The 19,196-nt window shown below is 40.1% G+C and overlaps 3 protein-coding genes across 4 annotated transcripts; 2 read left to right on the top strand and 1 right to left on the bottom strand.

Moving 5' to 3' along the window:
- Positions 1 to 123: 123 nt before the first annotated feature.
- Positions 124 to 2,361, top strand: LOC306714527 (sialoadhesin-like; the record flags this gene model as incomplete). Its single annotated transcript, XM_079184571.1, has 5 exons — positions 124 to 154; positions 780 to 1,040; positions 1,377 to 1,619; positions 1,922 to 2,050; positions 2,348 to 2,361. The coding sequence occupies 5 exons, from the start codon at positions 124 to 126 to the stop codon at positions 2,359 to 2,361; spliced, it is 678 nt and encodes a 225-aa protein (XP_079040697.1).
- Positions 2,362 to 5,467: 3,106 nt separating this feature from the next.
- Positions 5,468 to 9,633, bottom strand: LOC306714718 (sialoadhesin-like). The gene is made up of 5 exons (XM_079184831.1): positions 9,599 to 9,633; positions 8,785 to 9,042; positions 8,425 to 8,685; positions 7,044 to 7,193; positions 5,468 to 6,418 (listed from the first exon to the last, which is right to left on the bottom strand). The coding sequence occupies exons 1-5, from the start codon at positions 9,627 to 9,629 to the stop codon at positions 6,375 to 6,377; spliced, it is 744 nt and encodes a 247-aa protein (XP_079040957.1). The 5' UTR covers positions 9,630 to 9,633; the 3' UTR covers positions 5,468 to 6,374.
- Positions 9,634 to 12,053: 2,420 nt separating this feature from the next.
- LOC306714727 (butyrophilin subfamily 1 member A1-like) lies at positions 12,054 to 18,971 on the top strand. Of its 2 annotated transcripts, XM_079184846.1 has the most exons (9): positions 12,054 to 12,107; positions 12,266 to 12,331; positions 12,434 to 12,550; positions 13,869 to 13,892; positions 14,654 to 14,995; positions 15,502 to 15,545; positions 16,882 to 16,911; positions 17,374 to 17,467; positions 17,629 to 18,971. In XM_079184846.1, the coding sequence occupies exons 3-8, from the start codon at positions 12,466 to 12,468 to the stop codon at positions 17,428 to 17,430; spliced, it is 582 nt and encodes a 193-aa protein (XP_079040972.1). In that variant the 5' UTR covers positions 12,054 to 12,107; positions 12,266 to 12,331; positions 12,434 to 12,465; the 3' UTR covers positions 17,431 to 17,467; positions 17,629 to 18,971. The 2 variants fall into 2 exon arrangements, with proteins under 2 accessions (XP_079040972.1, XP_079040971.1); XM_079184845.1 differs by having other exon boundaries at positions 12,105 to 12,331.
- The last annotated feature ends 225 nt before the right edge of the window (positions 18,972 to 19,196 follow it).

Genomic DNA, 19,196 nt, shown 5'->3' on the forward strand with positions numbered 1-19,196 from the left:
CAATCGGTGAACTTTCATCAGTCTGACTGTCTGTCAGTCTGATGAAGAAGAAGAGAGAGATACCAGCAGGAAGCTTGTGGCCTCTGTGATAGGATGCAACAAGTCAGTCAGTCATCAGTCAGCATGGCGATAGCAACACTGTGCGCTGTCGTTGGTGAGTACTGAACGTCTTTGAGCAATTCACGCTGAGATTTAGCCTTAAAAGTTCTCTGCATCCTTGTTTCTGCATCTCTTAATAACTGTATGAAACTCAAGCAATCACTCTTAATGATCCTCACTGTTTACCTTGTTTGTATTTTTAGCATTTTGCAAATTTGCAACTTTTTTTTCCCGCTGGTGATAAACCAAATGCTAGATAATATATTTTATGTTGGGAAGAGAACAAACTGTAAAATACAAACAACAACAACAACTCCACCAGATGTTTATCTGTCAAAGTCTGTGCAGAGACGAGCAGCAGCTTCATCTTTAAAATGTGACTTCTTCTCGTTGTGGTTTCACGCTGAGAGCTACTTTCACACGTTTGATCGTGGGCGACGTGTGAACCTCTGATTGCACCATCGTGGAGGATTCTGTATTCTGTTTATTGTTGTTAATAATATAAATAACTTCCCGTCGACACAAAGCTGTTGGGTTCAGAATCGACGCCTGCTGAGAAGCTTCAGTGTTTGTTCAAAACAACATCCGTAGTGAAAGAAAGAAGCCGGCGAGCTTGGCGAGTGGTCGCTTGGTTTTCTGCTGAGGTGGTGAAAACGATGTAAATCTGTGTTTTCTTGCAGCCGCTCTGAGAGTTCTCCCCGACAGATCTCAGTTCTTCCAGTACGAGTCCGTCTCTCTGAGCTGTGAGCAGGAGGGAAGCTCTCCTGACTGGAGGGTGAAGAGGAACACGTCCACGAGTATAAACCAAGAGTGTTCCTCGGAGGGAACCAATGAATCCCACCACTGCTTCATCGATGACCTTTACATACTAGACAACGGGGCGTACTGGTGTGAGTCTGCAGCAGGAGGGTGCAGCGACGTCGTCAACATCTTGGTGACCGGTGGGTGTAAATAAAAAGACTCGCAGCTATTTAGACGAGAAATTCACCTCCAGACGTTCGTCTTTGACGGGCTGAACATACAGAGCTCACAGTTTCCAACATGCCAATTCCAAAACAAGTCGTCAACCTCCAGGTCTGAAGAGTGAAGCCGAAGATTGTTAAATTTAGGCAACAAAACTACTTCTGGACTTCTGTTCGGACTTCCAAGGTGCTTGGAGGAGGTAAAAAGTCTAGAAGAGGAAACGTTGGTCCGACAATAAAGTTGTTCTTTAGACTAAACGTCTTGCTGGAGCTTTGACCTCTTCAAGTGAACTATCTTCTTGTCTCGTCTCTCAGCTGGACCCGTGATCCTGGAGAGTCCCGTCCTCCCCGTGACGGAGGGAGACGACGCGAGCCTCCGCTGCAGAACCAAGTCGGCCTCCAACCTCACAGCCGATTTCTATAAAGACGGCCTCCTCATCGGGAGCAGCGCCACGGGAAACATCACCGTCCCCAGTGTTTCTAAGGCCGATGAAGGACTCTACAAGTGCGCCGTCTCTGGAGCCGGAGGATCTTCAGAAAGCCGGCTGACCGTCAGAGGTGAGGACGGCCTCAAAGGGACAAGTTCGCCACAAAGTCAAGAACACAGAGATGTCCCTTTAAGTTCCCCAAAAACAACTTCTACATCAACACAAAAGGAAATGATGTCGTTTAAACGCTGGAATTTGGTTCCACCATTATAAAAGTCTTCTGCACATCTTTACGTTTCATGTCTGACCAGCGACAGACGAGAACATCCAAATTTGATACAAACGTTTTATCATATTCTGAGGTTTATCCAGCACAAAGCCAGCCGCATTCTGTTTGCATCGAGGCCAACCTGTGGTATTTCTGTTTAGAAGCAGGCCGCCCCGAGCCGCCGCCGGACTCCCCCCTCGCTGGCTTCCTGCTTCCTGTGGTGGGCGCCTGCTGCCTCTCGCTGGTGCTGCTGGCACTGCTGGTGCTGCTCTGCCTCTGGAGGAGGCACAAAGGTCAGCCGTGGTTTCATGTGAATACATCGACTAACTCTTAACATTCTGCTGTTTCAGCGATACTTCTGTTGAGGAGGTCGCACGCCGGAACGTGCTAAAGTTCATTGTCGGACTCGGAAACGAGTGGTATGAAATAAACAGCAGATTCATTCTGCTGAAGAAAAGCCTCGACGAGCAGTCAGACGCTGCAGAAAGAGGCCGCGAAATTATGTTTAACACAGAAACTAAATCTACAATTTAGTTATTAAACGGGTTATTCTAGTCCATGTGAACACAGACGTGTGCTCGTGACCTCAGCCCACCAGATGTAAACTACGAGGAGGAGATCTGTCAGCAGCCTTTAAAGTAAAGACTTTCTGATCTTTAAGGTTAAAATAATGACGCCGGCAGCACCAACAATCCACTCGCACAGATTTCCACATTAATATTTGACTTCCAGACACCTGAACGTACAAGAAGTTAAAGTCAGATGGAGTTTGAGGAGCTTGTTTTTAACAGAAACACGTGAATGTGTTTTAGTTTAGAAACATCTGGATGTGAAGTGCGTTTTGTTCTGACTTCCTGACTGCAAAAAAACAAAGGTGATATTGTAACTAAAGAAAGTAAAGTATTCGACATTTGATGACCAGATAACTACAAGCTGTAGAGTAGATGATGGACAGACAGTGTGGTGGATTCAGAGACATATTCACACTATTTCACTGTCTGTGGATTATTTATGACACAAACACATGTTTTTAAATTCACACCAAACACTAAAACGTTGCTCTGCAGGTAAAGTCGACCCTGACGTGTCGTACACTGACGTCATCATCACACAGGAAGCTCAGACCGACAGGATCAGAGGTAAACACACACTCACACTCAGTGATAACAACATCAGCAGCTGATACAAAGACGTTAAAAGAAACATGAACAAAAACCTCAAATATTCATGTGACATCCCATAAATAACAGTTTAAATCTATAACGACGCACTGGGTCCTGTGTGTTTGTTGTCATCTGCCTGGAGACGGAAGTCCCGCCCCTCTACGCTCCTATTGGTCCGTTTCTGTGTCACAACAGCCCGTCGCCATGGTGACATAGCAAACGAAACAGCATTACCTCATTCAGGCTGACCAAGTTTCACCACTTTTACTTTTATGGAATTTAAGTGACAACATGTAGTTAATAATAGCACGTGCATGGAAACAAAAACATAGAAAGACAAATAATAAGAGTTTAAAATAAGCATCTCGTGCTTTCTGTTACTTTACTTCAAGCATCACAGCCTCGCGGTCTCTCCTGATGTTTCATTCTATATTTCATAATGAAGGAGCGGACAGATACTCGTGGTTTTAATGCTCATATTTGGTTTTATTGCAGCATTTAAAGCCTCAGAGTACAGTGGACACATCTGTTATTATCCTCTTTAAGGGGAAACCCTCCTTTGTTCTCTGTTTCCTGTTTACAGTAATGTACCGTTCACGTTTGTGGGAATCGAACAGTGACACGGTGTTTCTATTATTCTGTCCACCGTGTCCTTCCTCCACAGACGCGGCCGCTGCTCCGACCTTCTACTCATCAGTCAAACCGGGAAACACCTGACAGGAGGCAACGCGCGCGGGCATCGATTCTGTGGTGTTATGGATCAAACAGGAGACGCGTTGCATTGTGGGATTTATAGGAAACTGGTGGATTAAAGCTGAGTTTTCTAATTAAACCTGCATCAACAAGGGATTAAAGTCTTATTAGTCAAATAAAAACTCAGTTTCATGTCTGAATATAATGTTTCAGCTCTAAATGATGAAATCAATCTGTTAAATGTAGATAATGTTTAAATGTTTAAATGTTTTCAGTATCATCTCTCACACATCTCTGCTTTGTGTCCCCAGGACTTCCCTAGAATTAATTCATAGTCAAAATGAAGCAAATTAGATTAAAATATAGTTAAAACATTTAAACAAAGACTGAGGCATATTTAAATACGTGTTCCTGTTGTTTAGAAGTAATAAACTATTGAGGTTAAATACTGAACAACAGCTTTTATCAAACAAGTTTATTGTTAATATAAAATGACATTTCCATTCATTCATTCATTCTGATCAGCATGTCGCTCTCAGGATGACAAACAGACACACCAGAAACATCTTTAAGGGAACAAACTTTAATAAATAATGTAATCGTTGCCATTTGTGTGTATCGTTTGTCTCCACGTGTGTAAGGTGCAGCTTTAAATGCGTAACATCTGAGTTTCGGTCTTGCGGTTATTAATGAATACTGTGTGTGGGAAACTATTTGGCCTGACATCAGATGTGTTCTTCAGTCCTATTTTTAGCAACACAAAGTATGTGTGTGTAATAAAACAGGTACTTCCTCATTCCTGTTCACACTGAAACGCACCTTCACCTGAGTCAGCACCGTGAGATCACTGATTATATTTAAACCATTCCAAACCTGCTGCACCATGGAATACAATGATGTAACTGATGAGATAAGATAAGATGAACCCAGACGTGACCGTCCAGAACACCGAATCAACAGCGTCACACATTTGACTCAAACATCACGGAGGAGCTGATATTTCCCTAAAAAACCCTGAAAACTTCACTGGAAGCTCCGACTCCTCCAGCCGATCCTCTGGTTTCATGATGAAACCGAGAACAGAAGACAAACTGGGGGAATCACAGAAACCTGGTGACTTCCAGAGGAACGGACCGCAGCATCATATAAAGCAGCTTTGTTAGAGACTCTGTTCAAACCTCCATCAACACGAGTCACTGACGGAGCGCAGTGAAATAGTTCTGATGCGAACGTTCGGATGAATGTGATCATCTGTCACCAAGTCAGAAAGACAATTCAACCAACACTTCTAGAACTTATGACATAAGTTTGATGTTTTTAGATATTAAAAAAGGAATCAAACTGGACTTTACCTGAAGTGAAGGTAATGACAGGCGTCTCCTTCACGTCCTCATCAGGAGGGTGAACTGTGTTCCTAGAGAGACGTGTGAGTTCTACCGAGTTCAGATCTATGAATGCAACACGTTCCATTACAACTGAAGTTGTGGACATCTGCTGGACAATCTGTGTTATTGCATCTGTGAGGAAATAATGTAATTATAGGTGATAAAGGATAATAAAAAAAGAAAGGAAAACAGAGAAGACACGCGAATAAAAAGCAATTATTTTGGGGCAAATACTGCAAACGGACAGATTTCCCTTCATCACATTTAGCGGGACGAGCAGCAGACTCTGGTTGGAGAAGCTGAGAGACCTCCACGTCACAGCAAATGATGCGTTCAGGTGTAACCAAAGTTAAAGGATTTTTAAGTTCTGCAGAGTTCTGAGCTCTCACACAACTTTACAGAATCATCAAGTAAAGAGTTCAACTGCAGAGGAAGTTTTCTTATGTTTTATTTAGTTTATTAAGCGCACAATTACAATGTTCTACATGTTTATGGAAATAAGGTCTATTGAGTGAAAGTGTAACCTGCCCACTAGGTGGCGTGACAATCATTGAAGCTGCTGCTCATGAGTTTATTTAGACATTTGAGTGAATGTTTCTCAAAGAAGAAGATTTGCAGAGATCTGACCTGAAGGTTACAGACACATCCACACATAACGCGCTGTCATCAGGTATCAAGGTTTCACCGTTTTACTGGAACGCAGTCAACTCGGGTGTGATGTCATTCCCTTACATCACTTTCCATCTTATACTTTGATTTATGACATAAGAACTGCACCAATAACATCCCATAATCCTCAAAATACAAACTAATATACAGGACATCAGAGTAAAGTATCTATTTCTATAAATCCTTACTTGTGTGTATTTATTTTTACATTTATTTATTCATCGTCACATTTAATTATTTATCTCTGGCTGTTAATTTAACTCTGCAGATTGTTACATAAGAATAAGAAATGCAAACAATTATAAAGATGATTTAAAAAAGCATGTATGCATCAGGTTTATGGAGGACGGAAGATGACAAAATAAATGACTTAATAAATAAATAAATATGCCAAAAAATATACCAAAAACAAATGAAAGATACATGTATTCATTCATTAATTGGTAAAAGTATATTCTGTCTTAATTCGCCTTCATTTTCTTTGCATTTATCTATTTTATTTTTACATTCATCCATTTGTTTTTTAAATGTATCTTTTAATTTATTCATTTTTTGTTTTGCCAGGTTCCCTCCTCCATACAGTAGCTAAGAGATTAAAATAAAATAGACCATTTGAGAAAAATGTAATAAAAATATAGGAATATTGCCTTCACACTCATATTGGCCGATATATCTGCAATATCACAGGTTGTAGATCTTCTTCTTCTTCATTCCAGTACGAGATCAGCTCTCCTTTTAGCATCAGCTCGAGCTGCAGAACAACCAGAGCAGAGAAAGTGTTGAGTGGAGTGAGCAGACTTCTACCTGACGTGGCTTCATTGTTTTTGCTGTGACGATCAGCTCAAACCCTTCCTGTCCAGTGAAAACCACGCATCTCCAAATGTGTGTGATTTTTAATGGTACGATCTCCCACCGAAAACCACAGAATCAAACCCGTCATCAGCCACAAGAGAGGCCATCGCTCACATTTCAGTGAAACAGGAAATGAAGCAGCCACATGAACAACAGACTGGAAACTGTTTCTAGCTGCTAGTTTAGTGTAACGCTAAAGTAATGGTCAAACAGTCAAACACTCACAGGGAACATTCAATACTCCACTACTTCAAATACTTTGGGTACATTTTGTTGATACAAACTTTTTCTTCAGTAAAGTCTTGAATGCATGACTTTAGCTTGAAGTGGAGTATTTTCACCGTGTTCTCGTACCCATACAGCTAGCTCTGGTAAACCCAAACACAAAGTCAGCCTACATACATTTTCAAGAGAGCCCTTCCATGTTGCTGAAAGGTCAATAGAGTTGTTCCTGACCTCTTGTGGAGGAGGCATACAGAAGAGGTGATGGATTTCTATTACTGTATTATCAGAGGCGTTCTTACCTCGAGCCATCCTGCAGAACAAGTGTATGCACATTATGAGGACGACAGTGTAGAGGACGAACAGCAGGATGGTACACAGCAGCCTGGGCAGAGACATGAGAGGAGGAGGAGGAGGAGGAGGAGGAGAGACATCTGTAGGCTGAGGTCTCACTGTGAGGAAGAAAAGGAGTTCCAAACATGAAACATAATCACTTCTGATTTCATTCAAATCTTAAATCAAATGTAACTTTTGTTTAATAAGGCCATATGAATACTGTCAACAGGGTGCAACAAGAGGACAAATGTAAGAGCGATCGGTGTCATCACTGTGGTTCTTCCAGTGGAATTAATGTAATGAGGTGTACTGTAGGATGCTCTTCTTGTGGAGAAAACGTGATGAAGTGCCATCTAGGATACTCTTCTAGTGGAGAAAACATGATGAAGTGCCCTCTAGGATGCTCTTCTAGTGGAGAAAACGTGATGAAGTGCCCTCTAGAATACTCTTCTAGTGGAGAAAACGTGATGAAGTGCCCTCTAGGATGCTCTTCTAGTGGAGAAAACGTGATGAAGTGCCCTCTAGGATGCTCTTCTAGTGGAGAAAACGTGATGAAGTGCCCTCTAGAATACTCTTCTAGTGGAGAAAACGTGATGAAGTGCCCTCTAGGATGCTCTTCTAGTGGAGAAAACGTGATGAAGTGCCCTCTAGGATGCTCTTCTAGTGGAGAAAACGTGATGAAGTGCCCTCTAGGGTGCTCTTCTAGTGGAGAAAACGTGATGAAGTGCCCTCTAGGGTGCTCTTCTAGTGGAGAAAACGTGATGAAGTGCCCTCTAGGATGCTCTTCTAGTGGAGAAAACGTGATGAAGTGTCCTCTAGGATACTCTTCTAGTGGAGAAAACATGATGACGTGCCCTCTAGGGTGCTCTTCTAGTGGAGAAAACGTGATGAAGTGCCCTCTAGGATACTCTTCTAGTGGAGAAAACGTGATGAAGTGCCCTCTAGGGTGCTCTTCTAGTGGAGAAAACGTGATGAAGTGCCCTCTAGGATACTTTGTGTGTTGGTGGCCCAATGTGAGAAGCTGGTGCCCTTTTTATATTTATCTCCCCTGTCCCTCATACATGGTGTTCTTTATTGTTTGGCGTTTGTTTTTTAATTCTTATATTGAGGAAAGGAATAAAGTATTCAAGCTCACAAATTATAAATTGGTTGACAAAAAATATTGTTTCAAAGCCTTGTTCTGCTAAGAATAAAACTTAGGTTGGAAGACACTGAGTTCTTTATCTAAAAATAGTCTAATTTAAAAAGAAACACTGGGAGCAGCCGATAAAAACGACCTAAATGTCTGAAACCTAAAGCATCTTAAACATCGGTATACAGTAAATAGGAAGCAGAACATCATGTCACCTGACACAGCCAGCCAGCTCTGCAGTGACTTCCCCTTCGTGGGGTGTTCACACATGTAGAAGCCTTCGTCAGACCCGGACACCGCTGGGAGGACCATCTTTCCTGCATTCTCGGTGCCGATGAAAACTTCATTTTTGTAGAACACAGCAGAGAAATTCGACGTAGATTCATCTTCGTCGTCTTCCTTGTAGGAGCAGCAAAGTGTCACTTTATCTCCCTCCGTCACAGGGAGCGCAGGGCTCTCCAGGATCACAACACCATCTGAAAAATAAAAGAATAATTTTTCCATACTTGTATTAAAGACTTGTAGACTTTGCAAAGTCTGTTAATTTGCAAAAATCCATGCACATTTGGTATTACCTGTCGCTGTGATGTTGACAGTGTTGCTGCACTGCCCCTGCTGAGACTCGCACCAGTACACTCCGGTGTCTGTCGGGTAGACATCCTGAATGGTGCAGGAGGACTCACCTGGGATCCCCCAGCCATACTTGCATGCATCCGACGTCTCAGTGGACGTGTTTCTCCTCACTGTCCAGCCGCTGGAGTTTGCCACACATCTCAAAGAGATTTGGTCGTGCCAAAAGAACTGCAATCTGTTGGGAGTAATGCTCAGCGTGGCTGCAGGAGGGGGGGGGGGGTATTTAATGTTAGATAACATGTGTCATGTGAAAAGATTTGCTGAAAGTGAGGAACCCACAGATAATTACCACCAACTCTGCAGCTCTACGGTGCTTGTTAACCTCCCTTAGCTCATCATTTGGGCTTTACGGCACATTAACCCAGCTGTGAAATTGTTCAGTGCTCTACAACCTCGGAGGAACCACTCCCTGTCCTGCATAGAACGGCAGCTAGACACAATCAGAAAGTTGCTTCTAAAAAAAGAGCCAGATTACTTTTCTCATGAATTGGTTGTGGAGAGCAAAGCAGAGCTAAAAAAGGAGAATGTGGACTTTTCCATCTGACGGACAAACATAAAATGGATGAATGCAGCCTAATTGCATCTTTAGAAAGGAATCCCTTTTTCAAGAAAAGCTTAAAGTGACTTCAGATAACACAGATGATCTCATCATGAAATAGGTCAAACCAGAATAGTTGCCAGAGGTTTCTTTCTTTAAGAAATGTACATTTAGCATCTTCAAATAGTTACTTAGTGAAGTTAAGACAAATTACTTACAGAGCATGAGGCAGAGTGATGTGATCTCCATTCTGTGCCAACCTCAGTCTGCCTCTATCAAGTTTTACCGAGTAGTCGACCACATCCTGACTCAGCACAGGAAACCATGGAGGCCATTGTTTAACTACATAAACGTTACATTTAAAAACAAAGTCGTTGATCTGTAATGAAATTCACAAATGTTTCAAACTTGCTTGAGCTCTAAGCTTTCAAAAATGTTTAAGTAGTGGACCCAAATATCAGCATTTATTCAATCATTAAAAGAATATTTAGAAAGTAATGATTTCATAATATTCTGTCAATAAGCAGTGATGGAGGACATATTTAGATATTTTACTTTAGAGTCACTGTGAGGAACTTTTATCTGGTCCTGAACCAGTCTCAGTGTAGTCCTGATCCTCTATCAGACCTCCATCAGTAAAGAGACCATCAGAGAGAAGATGGTCTGTTTCTATAGAGTTATTCTTGATGCTCGTCATCGGAGCCACCGGGTCGGATTCTGGTGAAACCAGATGAACTCATGCAGGTTCACCAGAACCTCCTTCAGCTCAGACTCCAGCAGAGACCGGTCCACCGTGGACAGACCCAGATCCTCCAGCAGAGACCGGTCCACCCTGCTGGAGACCCAAGACGTATTGCTGCACCCGCTGGATGGAAGGGGGGCACGGGAGAACCAGGACTACTACTACTACAGTGGTAGCATGTGCTCTTGGCCATTGAGTCTCTGCTTCTCTTCTTCTAGATGAACCACTTTCAACAGTCCCGGGTGAAATACCAGACCTCAACTGAGCACATAGAGATCTTTGTTTGTCAGACGAAGTATTTACATAATTCTCTGGACCATTTTCAATTTTCATCATCGTAAAAATCCGCAAACTGATACGTTTTTAGTTTTTCAAATAAAGCCTCTGTGTTGCAAAACAATGTGCATAAATCTTTAGACCAAGAAGCCATATTTAGTTTACCTCAGATAGATATTTGCCTCATTGACCTACTTTCATCCATAAGCTACAGAACTGAGCGATACACGTCTTCCAATGAGCCTCACCTGATCCCCGTCCTACGGCCCACTTGTGCTCATCGTTTTGCACCATTTCACACATTGAGATATTTCTAAGACCCCAAACAGCAGGATGGTAACCAAGTAGAGGACGCACACCTCTGGGTCCATGCGGTCTCCAACCAAAAACCACAGAATCAAACGTCATCGTCCACAAGAGAGGCCATCTGTCACATTTCAGTGAAACAGGAAATGAAGCAGCAACATGGTCAACAAAGACTCAAACTAACTCGGACTGGAAACTGTTTTTAGCGGCTCCTCTAACGCACCAACAACTAGTTTTGGTTGTTTGAACATGAAGAAAAGCCTCTTGGATCAGCTGGAAGAGGCATCGTCACAAAGCTGAAAACAGTTTGAGAGATACGAGGTTCTCACAGGATGTGATGATCTTATAGAATATGATGCATTAATGTAGATTAAACTAGTGAAAACATGCATCATAAACATTAACTCAGCAGTAATATTAATCCACAAACATCAGCTAAAATAGTCAAATATTTTACTGATCAATAAATACTTTTACTTTAAGTACATTCAGCTGATACATTCTTTTTTTACTTCTGTAATACTTTGAATGCAGGACTTTCAGTAGAGTAATGTCACAGTGTGGTATTCTGAATACTCCTCTGATCACAGCTCACCACAACAACAGAGCAGCCACGTGGTTCCACTTCCTGTTCTGGTACTTTCTCCCGCTAATCACGATCATTAATTCATCAATCATTGAACGCTGCTTTATTGAGAAGTTGATTCTTTTTAGTTCTTTAATCCAACTGGATAAATGTAGTTTCACACTGCAGAGGCAGAAAGATAAGGAAAGAAATGACACGATGAATGTTCTGATTATTAAAATGAATCGATTGAAGTGAGGAAGTCCTGTTCAGGTGAGGACTGACATCTACTGGTACAACAGGAGACCGGCAGTCACTGAGAGAATACAACATCTACAGTTCAACAGCAACTAGATTAATGAAACCAAACGGAATATTTCAGGAAATATTACTCACACATATTTAAAGAGATAGTTGTGAAGGGACCTGAAGCTGTTATCTAGGCTCTGTTCAAACACACAGTGTTCACTACATTCAGTATCTAATGCAGTACAAGTGTTGTGCTATAACTTATATGTGTATTACTGAGGTAATACTTAATAAAGGTGGAGTTTTACTGGACTACACTATATTGAAAGGTGTTTTGTATATTTTTCTCCATATTTTACAATCTGAAATTCTGACCATTGGTCAATAATGTTTCACTTATTGATTCAAATTGTTTTCAGAATTAGTTTATGATATAATGATTTATCTGAGTTATCTTTAAAAAGAAACTTGATTTATTGACTCTTCACGTGTTTAAACCCATTTATGTTAATTAGGTCCAACCCCAAAAGGTGCGGCTGATCTCACCTGGCTGACTCTGACTCATGAACTGTCTCCTCTGAGTGAACCGGTATTGTCGCTTATTGTCTTTCACTTGTTCATTAGTTTTGCTCTCGGAATTTAATGTTGCTGCTGTGACAGGGTTAGATTAAAAAAAAAAAAGCCAGCCCACCTGACACCTGCCGTCAGGGCTACTTAATTATCTGCATTGTGATCTGGTTCACACAGCGAGCAGAGACCAGCTCTAGTCCGTCCGTGGTTCCTGCACGTCAACGGAGCCTGTTTTTCATACCGGTAAGATCGAAAGTAGAAGTTGTTTTCACAATGGCGCAGTTATTATTCTCATTTCATACACTTTTAACCTTTTATTTTACCTTCTTCTTTATTCTTTTGTAGAGACAGATTCACGTTGACACGTCGATGCCGCGATGAAGAGCAGAACTGCACTGATTGGACTGATTGGACTGATTGGACTCTATATTGTTATTGTTCTTCAGATCAAAGCAGATACAGGTACCATTACTCATTTTAATTAAATAAAACTGTACACCTTCATAGGCTTCATACTGTTGTTGATCAGGATGGTGATGAGTTATTAGTGTCTTGATTGGATCTTATAGGCCGCATGGCTCCGTACTATCAGGGCTCACAGCGCTCATTCTAATCCTGTTTCTTATTGTTATAGTTGAGTGATTTCTACTGATATGTCTTTAATAACTGCTGTCTGTGGGATTGTCCGTCCACCAGTATGTAGAGGAGAGAAGAGAAGGATTATGGGACAGTTTGTGGTAAATATACACGTGTGTCCATCGTGAAGTATAAAACAACATGGCTGAAGGGATTATTATGTTATATCATCACAGACTGTTTAGCAGCTGAAGGGACGGTATTTATCTCAGCAGTGACTTTTGTTTGTCTCGGATTTGTTTGTCATTTTTAAGATTTAAAGATATTTTATTTAAAATGAACTTCATGTAAGATTCTAAATGGTCGATATGAAGGACTTTCAGTCGCTGGATGCTACTTTATTTTACAGTCTGCTGTAGGTCCACCTTCCTCTTTTGATTGGCTGACAATAATCGAACATGAACCAATATTAAATACATTTTTATATATACTGTGTATATATATATATGATGTCCATGTCATAGTGATAGCGTACTGATCCACACATTAAAGGGGGGGGGGGCTACACATTTGCTGAAGTCAATTATAAGTTTATTTAAAATACATTAGGGACCTTTCTGACACTATGTGCTAAAAAAAAACTAAAACAACCTTCCATCTTCTCTCATTCGATTTTGTTTACTATAATTGATTATAATTCTAATCAAATATTTTTAAATGTCTATAAATACATTTTTTAAATACATGATATATTTATAATATATGTTATTTAGAAAATACATAAATATTTGTAATTAAAATATTTTTTAACTATAATTGATCGGAATTCATTCACTAAATGAGAAGAAAAGAGAGAAATGAAAGTTTTTTTTCAGATTGAGATCATGACGTCATAGTGTCAGTATTAGGCCTATCGATCGTCATGAGAGGGTTTCTTGTAATTATGAGAAATACTTTTTAACTATTCGTTACGGTTACACAGGTTATCAATGTATTTAATAAGTCGTAGTCTAACAGCGTGAACAGGTTATTCACTTTTACTTCCTCCTGGGTTTTAATCGGTCTCAGAATAATGTGGGCGGTGCAGAACATTGCACAACTCACTGTGATATGGTCATAACAGGAAGTGTAAATGCTCGTCTCACCAGGACCATGAGAGGGTTTTTTCATGTCATGTTTTTGTCTTCCCCCCCCCCCCCCACAGGACCAGAGCATGGAGAGAAGCTCGGTAAGTCAGACAAAGTCTCTACCTTGTAATGTACATAGATGTGACTCCTCCCGTCATTCAGAAGCTATGAATCTTTAGGTTAATATTCAAGTTCAAGACTGTGTTTAACATATTCTTAGAGCTTCAAAGCCTGTTACAAGAAGAGCACGCAGTGCAAATGAGAATCCAAGACACAGAACATAAAATAGAAAAAAATAGTTCAAATATGGGAATAAAATGGAATATATATAAGATTAAATAATATAATATAAATAACAATACTGTGTATCCACCAGATTATGAGACAATTGGACAAAAGGCTCCATCACCTCTCAAAGACACAGTTTGTGTCTCTTTGTAGTTGTCTTTTGTTGCATTGTGGTCTTTTTATGTCTCTTTGTAGTCATTTTGTTTCTCTCTGTGGTTGTAGCCCCTTTTTTAGTTTAGTTAGCCCCTTAGTTATTTTTTTGTGTCTCTTTGTGGGGTTTTCCCCCTTTTTAGTTGCCGTTTTGTGTCTCTTCTAGTCATTGTTTTGCATCATTTGTCAATTTATGTCTTTGGGTTTGGAGTCACTTTTTTACTGGCCATTTTGTGTCAATGTGCAAGTGTTCCATCAGCGAGTCCCACTAAGTGGCAGGAAAAGGGAAATAAAACAGTTTTGAACAAACCCAAAAAACATTTCTGTGATAGATAGAGGAACATATTTCCTTCTTAATATATTTGTGGGCCCCTTTTGAGTTTCACATTACCAGGTAAAGGCTTTATCTCGTTTCTCGTTACAGAAAAGGGTGACTTGATTTGCCAACCAGACGTTCATGCAAAAGTTGGAGAGGACGTCACTTTGGACTGTCAGCTTAAGAGTCAACGCGACGTGACGGACAGAAGTATTGAATGGAAATTCAACAAGATCAATGTCCTGGTCTACAGAAGTGGAGATACTTATATTGGGGTTCAGGCAAACCAATTCAAAGGCAGAGCATCTAAGGACAGCAGCTGGAATCTTACCAAAGGGAAACCTGCAGTGAAAATCTCATCAGTTCAGAAAACTGACGCTGGAGAATACACATGCTTTGTTCGAACTGGACATCACACAATCTCCTGCTCAACAACGCTCAACATTCAGTGTAACTCTTTTTTTTTGTTGCTTAACACATATGTAGATAAAAACAATAATGTTAGGCCTGATGTAAATTACAAACACAAATACATAAATGAAAACACAATGATGTAAATGAACACTTACAGAAACTCATTCAAGAGACGTAGTGACTTAAACTGACGTGGCACGAGCACCGTAATGACATCAAGTGCTTAAGAGACAAACCGGATGTACAAATAAGTAAAAGTTGACTTTTGTTTTCACACGGGACACAAACAGGGTTTAAACTATTCTTTATACGTCACCTGACTTCCTGGTCTGCTGCAGTCATAACTACCACTAGAGGTCGCCTCCTAACTGAACATAAATATGGGTCATAATAAACTGCAGTGCAAACAACGTATGGGGTCGTATGTTTAAAAAAAAAAAGAAACACATAGTACATACAATCATTGTCAAAATTCCTCATTAACCTCAAAATGATAAATGAAAAGCTTGGAGTACTTTAATCACCTTTGTCTTTTTTTTCAGCCGATTCTGCAAAGCTGGCCGGATCTGAAAGTACAGAAATGCCAGTAAGTGCACTTACACACATTTTTATTCCCACACTGTATTTGTCACACGTACCCTTTAACTACTCTTTATATTCAGCTGGTTTACCTACTTTGTAGCACTGTAACATCAAAGTTAAGTCTTTTTTTTGGACTGCAGCACTCACAGTATTATATCTCCATAACTTGAGGATAGGCCTGCAGATGTGAAGGTGTCCAGTAGCAAAGTAATGAGATGATCAGCATGTTTGTGCTGATACATAAATACAAGCTAAAGGACTGTGAGGAGAAATTCACTCGAGCCGTGGTAACAATCGTTAAACAGGACGTTTATTCTTTGCAAAGAAGGAGACAGAGTTGATTCACACACAGTAAACATGGATCAAGGCTGCTCAGAGATCTGTCTCCGAGCCTCTGGTGTATATATACTAAGTAAACATCAGTGTCACAGGCAACACGTCACAGAAGCATAACACACACACACGAATTGCCTTCATTCAGCATATTCTAAGTATCGGGACACTTTAACAATTCGTTCTAGAACAAAGGTCACTTTTATCATCGGAAGACGCCATGAAGCATTGACGCCGTCTACAACTTTATTAATCATTACAACCAGTGCTGAGCGTTCGTTCGGATAGACTAAACAGCTGTGGTGCTTAATGTCAGAGGAAGTTCACACAACAAGGACACATCAGGACACCAAGCTTTGTAAGCACACTTTATAATTAGTCATTTAGATTTTGACTCTAACAAGGACACATCCATGATCTCAATGCAACTCATTTGTAATATCTGCATAACATTAGTGGATTGAAATGCGCCTTAATTTGCTTTTTCTTTCCCTTTTTCTGGAAATTTGGTTATAACTTGCTCTACATTTTGATGGAAACTTGAACGGTTTTAAAAAGCCCTGGATACTGTGGACTTATATACTTTTTTTCCTACTTTCCTTTTGTATTTTGAAAACAAGGAAACAGAACATATCAGGAGAGCTACATGCACATATGGTGAAATTAAACAACAAAGATCCTTTTGTTCCGTTGTCCCACCATCAACACATATATCCTGAACAAAGACAAAAATAACTACATAACTAACTGAATGAATAGATGAATAATAATAATTAAAGACTTTAAAGAAAATAAAGTCTCTCAAATAGTTTCTGAAATAGGACCCGCTGTTGCTCAGCGTTCCTACTTTTGATAAAAAACGTTTTCAATGATAAGATAAGATAATCCTTTATTAGTCCTACAGCGGGGACATCTGCAATGAACAGGAAGTCTAAATGCAATGTTTGTATCCATGAAACCATTTAAGTATTTTTGGGGATAATCTGTTTTATCATTTTTTCTGACAGACTACCAACCAGGGTCTAAAAAGTATGGCGGTAAGTAAGAAAAAGTGCTTTACTGTTGCCACGCACATACAACACCTTTGTGTTTGTCCTTTATTGCTTGTTATACTGGTGTCAAATTAAGGATACAATTTGTTTAATACTAACAAGTTCACTATGCCAACTTCCAATGGGATGATATGACAAAGTTGTGTTCAGAACGGGTTTGTATATTAATTCAGATTCATTTATATTGTCTTTCTGTAATTGTGAAACACTTTACAACCCAAATGAACCAATATCTGATGAATTCAAGAGGTCGGTTCAGTATTTTCAGGCTGGTTCAGTGGATTTTTCTGAGCTGATTGTTCTGATATTTCAGGAGAATATTCACAATATGTAATACAAGTATGCATTGAGTTTGAGCAGGAGAAGCGGGTGTGAAATGAACGGATTGATTATCTTGGAGTCCCACAGTGAAGAACAGATATTGACATATTTCCTCTATTCTTCCAGGATATGGTTACTTTGGTACTGGGTGCATTTGCAATGTTGTACTTGCAACATTACTGAAAAAAATATGGAGGATCTGGATGGATATGAAGGATCAGTAAGTCACACGTCCCACTCATTTTCCCCATTTCAAAGAATAAGTTTACATTATCTATGTCTGTCCCTGTGGTCATCTGTAGCGCTTCAGTTTAACAGGTTTTACTTAAAAGACTCCTTACTGGGTGATCCGGGACGAAACCTGTCTTTTGTGTCGTATAGGTGCAAGTAAAAGACGAGACAGGAGAGGACGCAACAACCGGCACACAACAAGAACAATCCTGAGACGAATGAAGAATATGGGAGACACAGTGACGCTTTATAACTCAGCCAGCAAACGAAACAAATGGTTTCAAAAGGAACTGGTTTTCACAAACATAACTGGCGATTTTCAAGCCGCACCTCGTACCAACGGCGGCGAATGTAAATGTAGAAGTGAACACTACATCTCTCAGGCACCTGCGGAAAAAAAAAGAAATTAAAGAAAATATAATTCCTGCAAAAGCAAGTTGAGCCCGATTCGCTCTCACAAGATTAAAACGCTACGTATGGTGAGAGTGTTTCTCTGCATCCAGTTTTGGGTGGCGTATCTTCTATCTATCTAAAACAAAGAACAATGGTCATATTGATCAACTTACATCCCACTACAACTTTGTACAACTACAAAAGGAAAAATACGAGCCGTTTTTCTCGTTGCCATATTTTTGCCATCCAATAAACAAACACTACTTCCTGTTTCCTCTCACGTTGGACTGATGGCAGGCTGGACGCTGCAGTGACTCACTATCGCTTCTCGAGGTAAACTAAAATGAAATCAAACTAAAACTGCATCCAGAAGTTACAAATTGCACCGTTAAATTATTTGTTTTAAACAATGTTCAGGTACGTGAGCGTATCACATGATTATTCACAGTATGCTGGCTGCCATGCTTTCCATGAAGTTATTAAAATGCAAACTTTTCTTCCAGAATTTCCAACAATGTGATATAGAAAGGGCTGTGATTTAGTGATTTAAATGCAAAGGTTTTTGATATTTGTGTAAATTTTGATAAGTGCCATGATTGTATCAACCATCTCAGGAATAGAGTCGATATCTCAGGTCCTGTGTGTGTGTGTGTGTGTGTGTGTGTGTGTGTGTGTGTGTGTGTGTGTGTGTGTGTGTGTGTGTGTGTGTGTGTGTGTGTGTGTGTGTGTGTGTGTGTGTGTGTGTGTGTGTGTGTGTGTGTGTGTGTGTGTGTGTGTGTGTGTGTGTGTGTGTGTGTGTGTGTGTGTGTGTGTGTGTGTGTGTGTGTGTGTGTGTGTGTGTGAGATTACTGCTTTTATTTCCCTATGACATTGTTTTACCATTTATATTTGCAGCGGTGCTGCTCTGTTTTAAGTGTGTTTTTACCATCCTGTGAAGCACTTTGCAACATCAGTTCTGAAAAGCACTAAGCCATCCTAAAATATAATATATATATATTAACAATAATATAATTGTTCTGTACTATACCTATTGATTTATTCCATGTTTTACTCTTTACCATGCTGTAGATGCTCAAACTACTTTATAAAAAAAATGCTGAATCATATACATGACATTTCTCTCATACTTTTAATATAATTCAACGTTTCCTCCGTATGACCTGTATGTGTGTACACAGACAACACATCTGCATTTCTGTTCCCAGTAATTTTATGTTTCTATTTTATTTCCCCAACAATAAGCCACTGCCCCACGATGACCCATTTACCTCAAACTGCACAGCAACACATCAGTATATGCAAAGAAAGTTAGAGACGCTCTGTTC

This window comes from Pholis gunnellus (assembly GCF_910591455.1).
Source record: "Pholis gunnellus genome assembly, chromosome: 23".
NCBI classification, from domain to species: Eukaryota; Metazoa; Chordata; class Actinopteri; order Perciformes; family Pholidae; genus Pholis; species Pholis gunnellus.